Source organism: Syngnathus scovelli, chromosome 10 (assembly GCF_024217435.2).
Source record: "Syngnathus scovelli strain Florida chromosome 10, RoL_Ssco_1.2, whole genome shotgun sequence".
Taxonomy (NCBI): domain Eukaryota; kingdom Metazoa; phylum Chordata; class Actinopteri; order Syngnathiformes; family Syngnathidae; genus Syngnathus; species Syngnathus scovelli.
The window spans coordinates 11,264,752-11,276,352 of record NC_090856.1 but is presented as its reverse complement, the minus strand read 5'-3'; the positions used below and the strand labels follow the sequence as shown (position 1 = coordinate 11,276,352).

At 45.8% G+C, this 11,601-nt stretch overlaps 1 protein-coding gene across 3 annotated transcripts in view; it reads left to right on the top strand.

Annotated features, from left to right (window-relative positions):
- The first annotated feature begins 275 nt into the window (after positions 1-275).
- gmds (GDP-mannose 4,6-dehydratase) overlaps positions 276-11,601 on the top strand; it is a 28,680-nt gene continuing 17,354 nt past the window's right edge. The window contains exons 1-6 of one of the 3 annotated variants that reach the window (XM_049732405.2): positions 277-505; positions 3,652-3,696; positions 3,816-3,903; positions 3,988-4,097; positions 6,636-6,828; positions 7,477-7,581. In XM_049732405.2, the coding sequence (XP_049588362.1) occupies positions 407-505; positions 3,652-3,696; positions 3,816-3,903; positions 3,988-4,097; positions 6,636-6,828; positions 7,477-7,581 (640 nt within the window). In that variant the 5' untranslated portion in view covers positions 277-406. Of the gene's footprint in view, positions 506-3,651; positions 3,697-3,815; positions 3,904-3,987; positions 4,098-6,635; positions 6,829-7,476; positions 7,582-11,601 lie in introns of all 3 variants that reach the window. The other 2 variants (XM_049732406.1, XM_049732407.2) reach the window with 2 other exon arrangements.

Here is an 11,601-nt window from a genome sequence, read left to right as displayed (position 1 = left end):
CTGATGGTGTGTTGATAAGGAAATATACATTATTTTATTCACGTAATGTTATTAATAGTTAAAATTAGATTATGAATATTACGTATCTGAAATATCACTCGACAATGCACCGTTATATTGCTTCAATGAAAAAAAAAACAGAATACTAAAACACACGCGCAAATGTAATGTCAAGTCCATCCTGATATTGTCGCTGTTATGAAAGCTCCAGTGTTTCAAACGACTCGCCCCTCTTGATGGCGACGTTCTTGTCTGCTCTCCTCCCATTGGATCGATCCATTTAACTTCCTGCTACGTACAATTCGCTTTCTGCTTTCCGTGACGGCAAGAGTCGAGGCAAAGCCGTGCACACAAAACAAACAGTCGGTGACAGTCGCTTTGGTGGCACAAATCCAGTCAGATAAAAATGTCTCAGAGTTCCGAACCTGCAGCCAACTGCATCGATGTGACGGGAGACGCCACGAAGAAAAGGAAAGCTGCGCTCATCACCGGCATCACTGGTCAGGTACAGTCCGTCAACGCTCGTTACCAGCAGCGCCATCAGCGTTTAGAATCAAATGAAGTATGAACGTGGTTTGAAGCCAGAGCAACTTGATATCAAGGGAAACGAACAACTCCCCAATGCTGCGGCGCTGCAAAGGTCAAGTCGAGTCAATTTTATTTATGTTGCCCTTAATCATGAACATGTCTCAAAGGGTCTCACATGGCCACAGTTGACAGTTATTCTCGACATCCCCTGAGGGCAAAGCAAAATTCACAAAACCCCAACTGGGGAAAAATGAGAAACCTTGACAAGGGACCGCAGATGGGAGGATCCTTCCTTGCAGGACGACCAGGCTGCAATAGATGCAGAGTGGGCAGCTGTCAAAGGTCATATTAAGTAGTTTCTGCAAGTTACACAAAGATCCCCGCAGCCTGTAAACATGGATCACTAAGTTGACAGCTTTATAATCTTTTTCCTTGCACATACTCATAATGGAACTTGGTCGCCCGAAACGTCAAGCATATTTGTATTCTGAGCAATTTTTTTGACTGAGCATGGTTGCCAGTGTCACTGACATGTCCAATGTTGCAGTGCATGTCCCTTTGCTATCTTGTGAGATTTTCCCCCAGCAGTCTGCAAGACCACCAGTGCTTTTATTTTATATAACCTCTTTGTGAGGTTCATCAAACAACACTAGCTTTTAGTGACGATAATGTTGTTGTGCAGCGGGACACCGGCATGCCAGTGGCTTGACCATGCGAAGAAGTGACTCGCTGGGCCATGAGGTCACAGTGGTTATAAATTTACTCGCTAGACTAACTGTTGGCCGTAAATCTGAAGGTGGCGTGCTGTTTTGTCAGAATCCATTTGAGTCAGCTGTCAGTGCAAAATCTCAGCATGCGGGCCGGTGAGTTACGAAAGACCACCTGCACAGCAAAAACTGGAGTGTTGAATCAACTCCCACGGAGTCAATTTTAACACTTTTGGAGTGTTTATATAGCTCCACACTCTGCAGAGTTAAATTAACATTTTTCAAAAAAGTTAAATATCTAACACTGTGCCAAGAGTTACTTTTTAACTCCATGAACTAGCTTAAATTAACAATGAGCGATTTATATTAACACTATACCAGAAGTACTTTTAACTCCATGACCTGGGTTGAATTAACACAGCGTTTTACATTAACACTTTGTCAGAGTTACTTTTTAACTCCATGACCTGGGTTTAATTAACACTGAGCGATTTACACTAACACTATGTCAGAGTTACCGTTCAACTCCCTGAACTGGGTTAAATTAACACTACATAGTTTTAAAAATAATAACTTTATAATACAATTAAAATGACAATAATTAATTCTAAGAAAAATACATTTTCAAAAACACCATTTATTTTAACGATTTTTTCCCATGCAGTCAATTAATGGCAAGTTAACTCTGTTGAGATGCGTTTTACATCTCTACAGAGTTAATTTGCTTGGGCTTGAATAACACTCTTAAATAACTCCAACACTGAGCACCATTTGAATCAAAATGTGTTAAAATGACACTTTGAGAGTGGAAATCAGCTCTGACATGTTTAACCCTGAAATTTCAACACTCTAGTTTTTGCTGTGTGAGTGCTGAGGTAGCGCTGCGGGACTGGGAGGCCTTGTGGCCCATTGAACCATTTTACGATTGTGTGGGTTATGAAGAGGTCTATCCTCGCCGTCTGACGGTTCCGCTTGACTACGTTTGCTTTTCGCTTCATTGTTGGTTCTTCGGCTGGGCCACTGCGCTTCACCGCCAGACGATCCGCCGAGGCCTTGTTGTTCTTGCTTTGTTGAAATTCGATGAAGTCCCTTGATGCGTTCGCTGTTTGCAACAGAGAATGCCATCCAGCAAGTGCCAGAAATAATAATCATAAATCGGCAAACCCATGAGCGCAACTCCTCGTAACAGCCGTCGATGGCTCCGCCAAGCTCGATTCAGCAACACAATGTTTGACATTAGTTTAGTTTTTTGTTTCATAGGTCTTTTTCCTGATTAGTGCAACTGCAATAATTACAGATCAGTCACCGAATTGCCATTCAGTGGCATTTTTAAAGTTTGTTCATTTACCAGCAGGGGGTACCAAACCATCAGTATTGTATCTTCATTTCATCAAACACCTCCCTCACTTTTTTGCTTTTAAACACGAGATTGATGTATTGATGATGTATTTTGTATGATTATTGAAACTAAAGCATCCAGTTTGACTTGCGTCAAGTTTTGACACGTCATCGATTCTTACCGTCAGATTTATTTGGGTTGAACGATTTTGAAAAATAATGTGATTAAGTACAGTATATGATTTACTGGACCGCTTCCCGTGTAGAGTACTTTGTAACAAACACGCATGACAGAAAACTGAATTGAGCGCGAGTAGATTTTTTTGCTTGCTATTGCCGTGGCAGGTGAGCTTGGAATGGTCCATTTGTGTGTCCACCCAAAAACTTAACTCTCCATGACAGGAAAGAGCGAGGTGAGGCTTGCAGGCTTCAAGGAGCCTCTTGTTTGTAAAGCGGGCTGCAACTCTTTGGGCATTTTTTTCCCAAATTGCTCTGTAGAGGAAGGGAAACACAAAATGGGCTGGAGCTCAGAATGCTACAGAGAACTGATGGCCGACCCGGACTTTGCTCCTAATCTGCAATTTACAGATAAATTTGGACACAAACAATATTTTGGCTGCATTCTGGCTGTAAACTGCCAGAAGTGGGTGGTGCAGCCACTTTGGGTGGGTTGCACACAGGTGCTCAAAACAGTGACGGGTGTCCTTGTTTTGCGACGGCACTGACGTATGACATCAGAGTAGTGGGGTCGGCACTGTACCGAGCTTCCTGTAAAGAAGCTGGAACGCATGGCCTCAGCCTTTCTCTCCACGTCTGCCTTTTGTTACTTGCCAGACCTGGCCTTCCTGTCCAGGTCTGGCAGGATGAGCAAGGCTGCGCTTGTATACGTGCACATGTGCGAGCGGGACGGCGGGATAAATGCCACGAGTGGCTCCCAACGTTCCGCAGTGTCGCAGAACGTGCGGTTGGAAAGTCTGAGGCTGGAAAAAAGACGATGAGTTGGACGGATGACGGGAAGGAGACTGGCTTCACTCTTTGACGTTGATTGCTATTTGTCATCTCATCTCGCCATTTGTAGGATGGCTCATACCTGGCCGAATTTCTGCTCTCCAAAGGATACGAGGTGAGAATGACCGATGTGGGTAGCGTTTTCTTGGGGACTTTTTGGAGCTGCCAAGCAAGCTGCTTTAGCATCAAGCTGCTCCCTCGCAAAAAAATTCATGGCGTCTTCTCTACCGGCAGGTTCACGGCATTTTGAGACGTTCCAGTTCCTTCAACACGGGACGCATTGAGCATCTTTACCAGAACCCGCAGACGCATACGGAAGGCAGTAAGTGTTGTTTGGTAATCACACCGGCAAGTTGCACAATCGAGTCAGACGCACGCGTATCATGTCGTTTTGTGTCTTTGTCAGATATGAAGCTTCACTACGGCGACCTGACGGACAGCACGTGTCTGGTGAAGATCATCAACCAAGTGAAACCGACGGAAGTCTACAACCTGGGTGCTCAGAGTCACGTCAAGGTAGCGTCAACGCGTCTCTCGAGTTCTGTCATCATCACGGTCGTGTGGGAACATGTCATGTTCTTGTGATGATTGTTGCAATTTCACATTGCTCCCTACAAGATTTAGCTCTCGATATCTTTGCCCTTCTCATCTCGACGACTCAAGATGCACCTTAAATTTGCCCCCCCATCTCCATGATGAAATATACCGTACCGTTGTCTGGACCCAGCGTTTGCTTGATCTCGCGTGGACAGGAAATGACTTGCAGAATGTGGCTCTTGCAATCTGGAGATCAAGTGTAAGGTATCGCCGACGTGGAAGAGATTTTATATGCGAGTCTTTGAACGGGCCTCTGCGAGCCTCCGTCGAGATCCGCTCCCACGGCGTAAACATGTAAGCTGACCTGGGCCGGCCGGAAAAGTTGGCCCGCTTTGGTGCTCCTATATTAGTTAGGCAGGCAGTCCGAATGGAAAAAAGACGGACTCAGCTTGTCGCCATCTAACTGGTGAACGTCATTTTCAAGCAATGAGGCGCAGCAGCCTCACTGAACGTGCCTTTCCGTTTTTTTTTTTTTTACTTTGGTCCTCGGTCCGATTCCGTTCCTTCAGTTGTTTGACAGCCAAATCCTCTTTGATATTGCCTGCGTGCGTGTGGACGATGTTCTCTGGAGCAAACAGCTGGCTAGCCCGAGGTTGCACTTGTGGCCAATGCAGGTTTCTTTTAGATCGTGGGAGAGTGCGGGTCAGGTCAAGGTCTTCCTTCATCTTCCTCCCTTGGGCTGATCATCATCTGTCAATCAATTGCTGATTTGGAGTTGAGAGCCAAATGTTTTGCTCCTCTGCAGCAGCAAATATGTTCAAGAAGAAAGATTAGCCGTCACACACGTGGTCACCTTGCAGTTGGAGCGAGAGTATCTCTTCCAGGAAATCTCACTGTCTCTTTCCACTGTGGTGTGATGAGAGGGGGAAGGAAGGAAGGACAGGAAAGGAAAGAAAAGGCTTCTCTGCTCTTCCACGTGGCAGAGAGAAAGTCTTTCCCTTGATGGCTGAAAGCAAGCACAGGGCATTTCCTTTCCCAAAAACCTTTGGCTCCCGAAGCGAATGGCCACGCCATGCCGCAGCGCTCGGAGCCGACATTCTGAGCCCTCCCCTCATGTATTAGAACAACAAAACGTGAGTCCATATTGCAGAGTGTTCACTTGTCCCAAAAATGAAAAGCGGCGCAAAGTAGCAACTGTTGAAAACAATATTGAGGAATTGTATTGAATAAATCACACCTCAAACACAAATAATAAATGTTGTCATTCAAAATTATTGATAAAAGGAGTATGTAATCAATGTTCCAGAATTCTCCAGAGTGTTCCTGAGAGATGACGACAAATGTTGGCATCTCTTGAAATCGAATCATTATTCATAAACGGCCTTTTGTATTTATTAGTTAGAAACAAAAAAATTGGCTTGATGAGACGAAACATTCAATTGGAAAGTAACATATGGCTGCAAATACTTTGATTCTTTCAAAGGAGAATTGCTGTCACGTTCAATTGCGCTGAGCTGCGCTGAAGTCCACTCTGACCAAAGTCCCTCGCACGTGCGTGCGTGCGTGCGCGTGCGTGTTTATGTGTGTGTGAGTACGTGTGTGTGCGCGTGTGTGCGCATGTGTGTGAGCGAGCGAGTTTGCAAATGGCACAGAGAGGCCCAGTGTTCAAGATTCAAGAGTTTTTTATTCGTTTCGAGTTTTTTCCCGGTTGACCAAAAGAAGGCGTCTTTATTATTAAGGCTGCCTACGTTGAAGTACGAAAGGGCCTAAGCCATGGATGTCAAACTCAAGGCCCAGGGGCCAGATGCGGCCCGCCATCTCGTTTTATGTGGCCCGCAAAGACAGTTTTGCATCGACTTTGTCTCATTACTAATATTACAAATTGTCTTCACTTTAAAAAAAAAAGAGCTAATACTTACAATTTGTATTTTTAAAATATTTGAAAGTTTTTACTAGTCATTAATTTCAAAATTAGTTCTTCATCACTTTGTTTTGTAGCCTATTTATAACACATTGACAATCATAACGGCCCTCCAAGGGAAACTATGACTACGGTGCGGCCCGTGACAAAAATGAGTTCGACACCCCTGGCCTAAGCCTTTCCCGGGGGGCGGCCCTCGCTCCAGCTGTGGCGACCGTGAACCAGAAAGGCTTTTTTTTCCCTTTTCTTTTAACCGTCCTGCCTGCCCCGTTTTGTGCCTTCAACCAAGCTGGCACATTAAAAAGCACACACAGAAGCGATGCGCTGTATCATGTGCACAGCCTTCTTGGAGTTCTCCTCCCTTTTGGCCTTCCTGTATGGAAACAGGCATTGCGGAGTTGAGCTCTGAAAATTGCCATCGACTCCAAAGCACTCCAGTAACAGCACTTGCCCACCCCGTCCCCTCCTGCCTTCAAAATATTTTGCCACCTTCCAGAGATTTGTTAGTCATTGATTCAGTTTGGCAGCCTCGGACTGTTGTGGAGGTTCACTTCGTTGACTTGCGATGACCTTTTACGCTTTTGTCTGGTCCTCAGATCTCCTTCGAACTGGCCGAGTACACGGCGAACGTGGATGGCGTGGGAACGCTTCGTCTTTTGGATGCTATCAAGACGTGTGGCTTGACCAAAAGCGTCAAGTTTTATCAGGCCTCCACCAGCGAGTTGTACGGCAAAGTCCTGGAAATCCCGCAGACGGAAACCACGCCCTTTTACCCTCGCTCACCTTACGGTAATGCGTTCGCAGCCGACGTCCGTCGATTGCCGTGGCTCAGCTGATTTTAACGTCTGCTGCATATGCCCGCGTGTCATTCAGTGAGCAGGCAGCATTTTCACCTCCACACAACCGGAGGCCAAATGTCTGACTGAAGACTTGAGTGGCTCTCCTTGAAACAAAGACACCTTTATATTCGCTTCAGCACGTAGATGCACGCATGGATCCCCACGCGGGCAAAACACGTGTGCAAGCAATCCGCTTTTGTGTTGGCGGTCATGTTAACGCGCTGGCGGCTACTGTCAACACGCTCGTTCTAGTGGTCCGCCCGTCCATTTGTGTGTCCTCGTGAGAAGATGCCATTGCCATGGAGACCATCACCTGCAGCGTACACGGCGGCAAGGGCAAGCCAAACATTCGGCAGTTGTTGATGGCCATTGGGTATTTGAGTTCTTAGGCTTTCCGTGCCAGTGCTATTCTTGCCACTTTGATTGGCAAAGTCATTTGAAAGTGCTTGTACGTTGCTCAGCGTCACGTCAAGTCAAATCCATACTTGGAGCAAAACCAGCCTAGCTTATGCAGTGAAATGTCAAGTACACACCCCAAAATAATGTTTACCCCCCCCCCCCCCCTCCCCCTGCATCTTTGTGGCTGTGACGTGTGAAGGTGCTGCTAAATTGTACGCTTACTGGATCGTGGTCAACTTCAGGGAGGCTTACAACATGTTTGCCGTCAATGGGATCCTCTTCAACCACGAGAGTCCGAGGAGAGGTAAGACGCAGCATATTAAAACATTTCATTCGGTCGTCTCGATTCCGTAAACGGAAACCTCCGCTGCACCTCCGCGCTGGCCGCAGAGCAGACGGGGGGCAAACTGGGCCGTTCCCACACAAATCTTTTTTGTGGTGAGCCGTTAGGTTTTAGGGGTTCACCTCTGACCCCGCTTGGTTTGCTTGTCATCAGGGAAGAAATCATAAACACCTGAGCGCTTGACCTGGGCGCGAGTCTTGTGCTTTTCATTTTGGCGTGTTAAAGCCTCAGGCCGTAGTGCACTTATTAAAAGTGGCACGGCGACTGCTCTCGTCGCCGTTTTTGGGGATCGTATTACTGTTTGGGATCATAAGAAAGCTAAGTGGCCAACAGAACCATTATGCAAGCTTGTTGCTCGGCTCTTAAAAATGCAATTTTTGATCCAGTCCAACTGCTTGTTACTATGATCAATAAAATCTGCAACATTAACTATTTGTGAAGTTTTTTTAAACCAGTCTATTTACAATTGAACTGAGCGATCCTGATAAAGTTAAGGCCACAAGGTTCTTTAGTAGGTGCTGGTGTTGTAAATAAACCCGGCCGGGAAGCAGAATGGCCTGATTGTTCATTCCCCAGGTGAAGTGATAGGAGTGTCGTTGGCAACAATGAATGTTTTGACGTCTCCATGACAGTGGCAATCATGAAGCTTCACTCAAGGGACCGCACCCAACGGGTGACAGCACTGTCATTATGCCTCCTGACATCTTCTTGGTGAGACTGTGTTTGCAATCTGAAATAACAAAAAATCATGAAATCAATAGCTTTTAGCAATTAGAGAATATATTAGAAATTATATATAAAATATATCTCGACTACAGTCCCTTCCAAAAGTATTGGAAGAGCAATGTCACTTCCTTTGTATACTGGAGATGTTTAGCAGAAAAGACGAAAATGAGTTGAGAAGTTGAGAATTCCATTTTTGGTTTTCTGTTATGTACATATACGTAGATATACCAAGCACCTTCTGCTTCTCTCGTGAGCAAAATTATTGGAACAGAGCTTATTGACTGAGCTGAAATAACATTGAATCTTTGGTGGCCTCAGCCTCACTTGATGAGAGTAGAACGCGTAGAAACGAGTGGCTTTGCCGGGAGCGTTTCTCCATGATGAGCAAACGTTTATTCACTTCGAACTTTCGATGACCTCTGTTCAGGTCATGATAAATAATCTTCCACTCCTTCTGCTGCCTGCCGTGTCAAGATTTGAACACATCCTGGTCTTCTCTCCTTTCTCTTGTGTTGTCAACATCCATGTGTTGCCACGGCAGCCAAGATTCTTGTTGACTGAGTGCTTGTTGTGCTCTATTGGCACGTTGCTAGCACTTTGCTTCGCGCTTCTTTTTCGGACTCACCTCAGGCCGACAGCGCATCGAGACATGAACACAAAATGTCTTTGATTTGCTTTTTGTAATACGTGTATAGTCACTGGCTTCATAGAACATTGATGGGCAACAATTATTTTGGTAGCAGTAGCATATCAGAATAGTCTCAACTTCTTCTTCACTGTGTAAAGCTGTTGGGTCTTTCTAGCACACCTTTTTGTTTTTAGCAAATAAAAATTATTGCATCATGTAAAATGGGCAAAGGGCAATTTTGTCTGTCTTCACAAGCCTCGATCGCCATTGTATTCTCCTTTAGATGACGTTTTTCCTCTACTCATTCTCTGCCCCGTTGGTGGGTGCCACTTGACACGGTGTTAATGAAACAAAGCACACAGGCTTGCTGAGATAGGAAGAAATGTGTTTTTCATCATCCAAGCTTTAGATATCTCCAAGAATTGAGCAATGCTGCTGACAGAAACCAGTGGATGGATGTTTGCCAAGGCAAGGCGTCGCAAACACCTATTTTTTTGGTAAACGGGGCATCACCAAATGCTCAAATAACCCCGAAATCCACAAGGAGACATGTTCATAATATAAATGAGCGATTGCTAAGAAAAACGGCCTATGCGACTATGTCGTGTTATTGTTACAAAAGCGTATAAAGCAATCACACGTCTGCTTTGTCTGCTTTTCTCTGAACTAAACATTGCCTGTTCAGACAAGTACACTACACAAATGAGCTCAGCTAGGAAATATGTGAAAAATACTAGGGCAGAGTTCTGTGTTAATCTTTAAATTTGCCAGACAAGTGAGCAATTGACAAGAAGTTGGTTGTCTTTACGCCATACCTTTTTGGTGGGGAGGAATGAAAAATTAATCCAGGTTTAAAAGTGGAAATAACAATTATATTATGCAACGACAATACATGTATTCTTGATTCAATAATGACCTTAATTCTGTGCATTATCACTCAGACTGTTGATGTAAATCGAAAATGAAATGGGTCCCAGGATTGAGCCTTGCGGCACCCCGTTTGGTAAGATCCAAAGCAGAACACGCACGGTGTCCTTTCATCCAGCATAACCTGTCTAGAAGACCAATCGAGCAAACCCTTCGTTGACTTTCCTGTTTCTACGAGTTCCCAAACACGACCATGCGGCAGCGTTACGGTGTCCTTGTTTCAGATTGATCCTCACGTTTTCCCTCCCCTTTTTGCGTTGCTTCAGCCGAGCTGTGCCAGGCAAGCCAATGTGTTGCGTATTTTCTGTCACTTCTCCTGCCAATAAATCAGAGCGGGGGTAGAAATGACATGGAAGAACAAGAAAACACGCGTGTCAGTTTCTGGCATGGCTTTTGCTGTCTGCTCACATTTCTTGGCCTGTGGAATTATTGGACTTTCTGCCAGCTGCAAGCCAGGTGAAATGGGCCACCCCTGCCCTGCAAAAGGCTGCCCTCTCCCCCTGAGGAGGCCTCATCCTGGCCGTCCCGAGTGCTGCTGCCAGTAAAGGAAACACATTAACGCCGCTGCCAGCAACAGAACTGGCTTTGTCCGCCTGGCAGGGGCCGGCCAGTTCCGCTCCATGCTGCACTAATTAGAGGGAGGAGGGAGGGAAGCAATTGGGAACATAGGTGTGAGCTTTATAGGGAGACCTGAGGCGTGCCATGCGGTTGCTACCGACCCAATGAGGTCCTGGTCGCGGCCGTTGCAGTTTGACCTCTAAAGCGTAGCGCTGTCTTGAGTTTTGAGTTGAATTTGTCCCTGCAACTCGTGTCATCATGTCGGACACCGTCTTGAAAAAGTTGTCAGACCACTTGTAGTCGAGGTACTGCGTCTGTGCTTCCCATTCCAAATGGGTGTATGGCGTGTTGACAGGCTTGCCATATGTACGCGTATCAACATGCTCGATGTTGAAATGTGTCGTGAGCTTTCTCTGCTCTCTTTCTGCCGCTTGTATGAAAGAGTTACGACAAATTTGGTGCAATCGGGTTCGTGGGATTTTCCTGAGTCTGAACTCAAAACGAAGGCTCTGCTCCTTGTCAGGGCGAGCGTAAGCTAATGTGGAGACAGAGCTGCGCTATTATGGCCCGGGAGGGTGCCGCAGGAAAAAAAATAAGGGGGCAACATTCATCAAAGATATGGTGAGTTTAAAAACAGTCGGACAGTTCTGAGAGCAGCTTGAGCACTCGGGGAGATCGAGTGACGCTACAAGTGTTTATGCATTGAGAATAGCACTCTTGGATGCAAGACTCCATTTTTCACCACACTTGGAAATCACCTTCCCGTATTTCACCACTTCTCTTTTGACGACGAAGGACAGAAAAGCTGTCTGGAATCGAGAGTCTTTTCAACGGAGACGCTGCATTAGTACAGCTGACGCCAGCCACAATGCTCAGCTTTGCGTTCCAATTGCCGAGTGCCTTGTTTTGCTTGGATAAGTGTGATTTTTCTGAGCGGGCTCTTCGCAGCCTCTTTTCTCGCACAGCTTGAACAGGCAATATGACACCGGGCCACGGTGTTCCACCAGAGGACCCGGCACCTCTCTAAGCGTTTTGAACAGTGTGAAACATTTTGTTGTCTGCTCACATTACAGCCGTGTGAATCGTGTCGGAATATGAACGTGGTTCATTTTGCTTGTCAATGTCCTAAACGTGACCCGGCG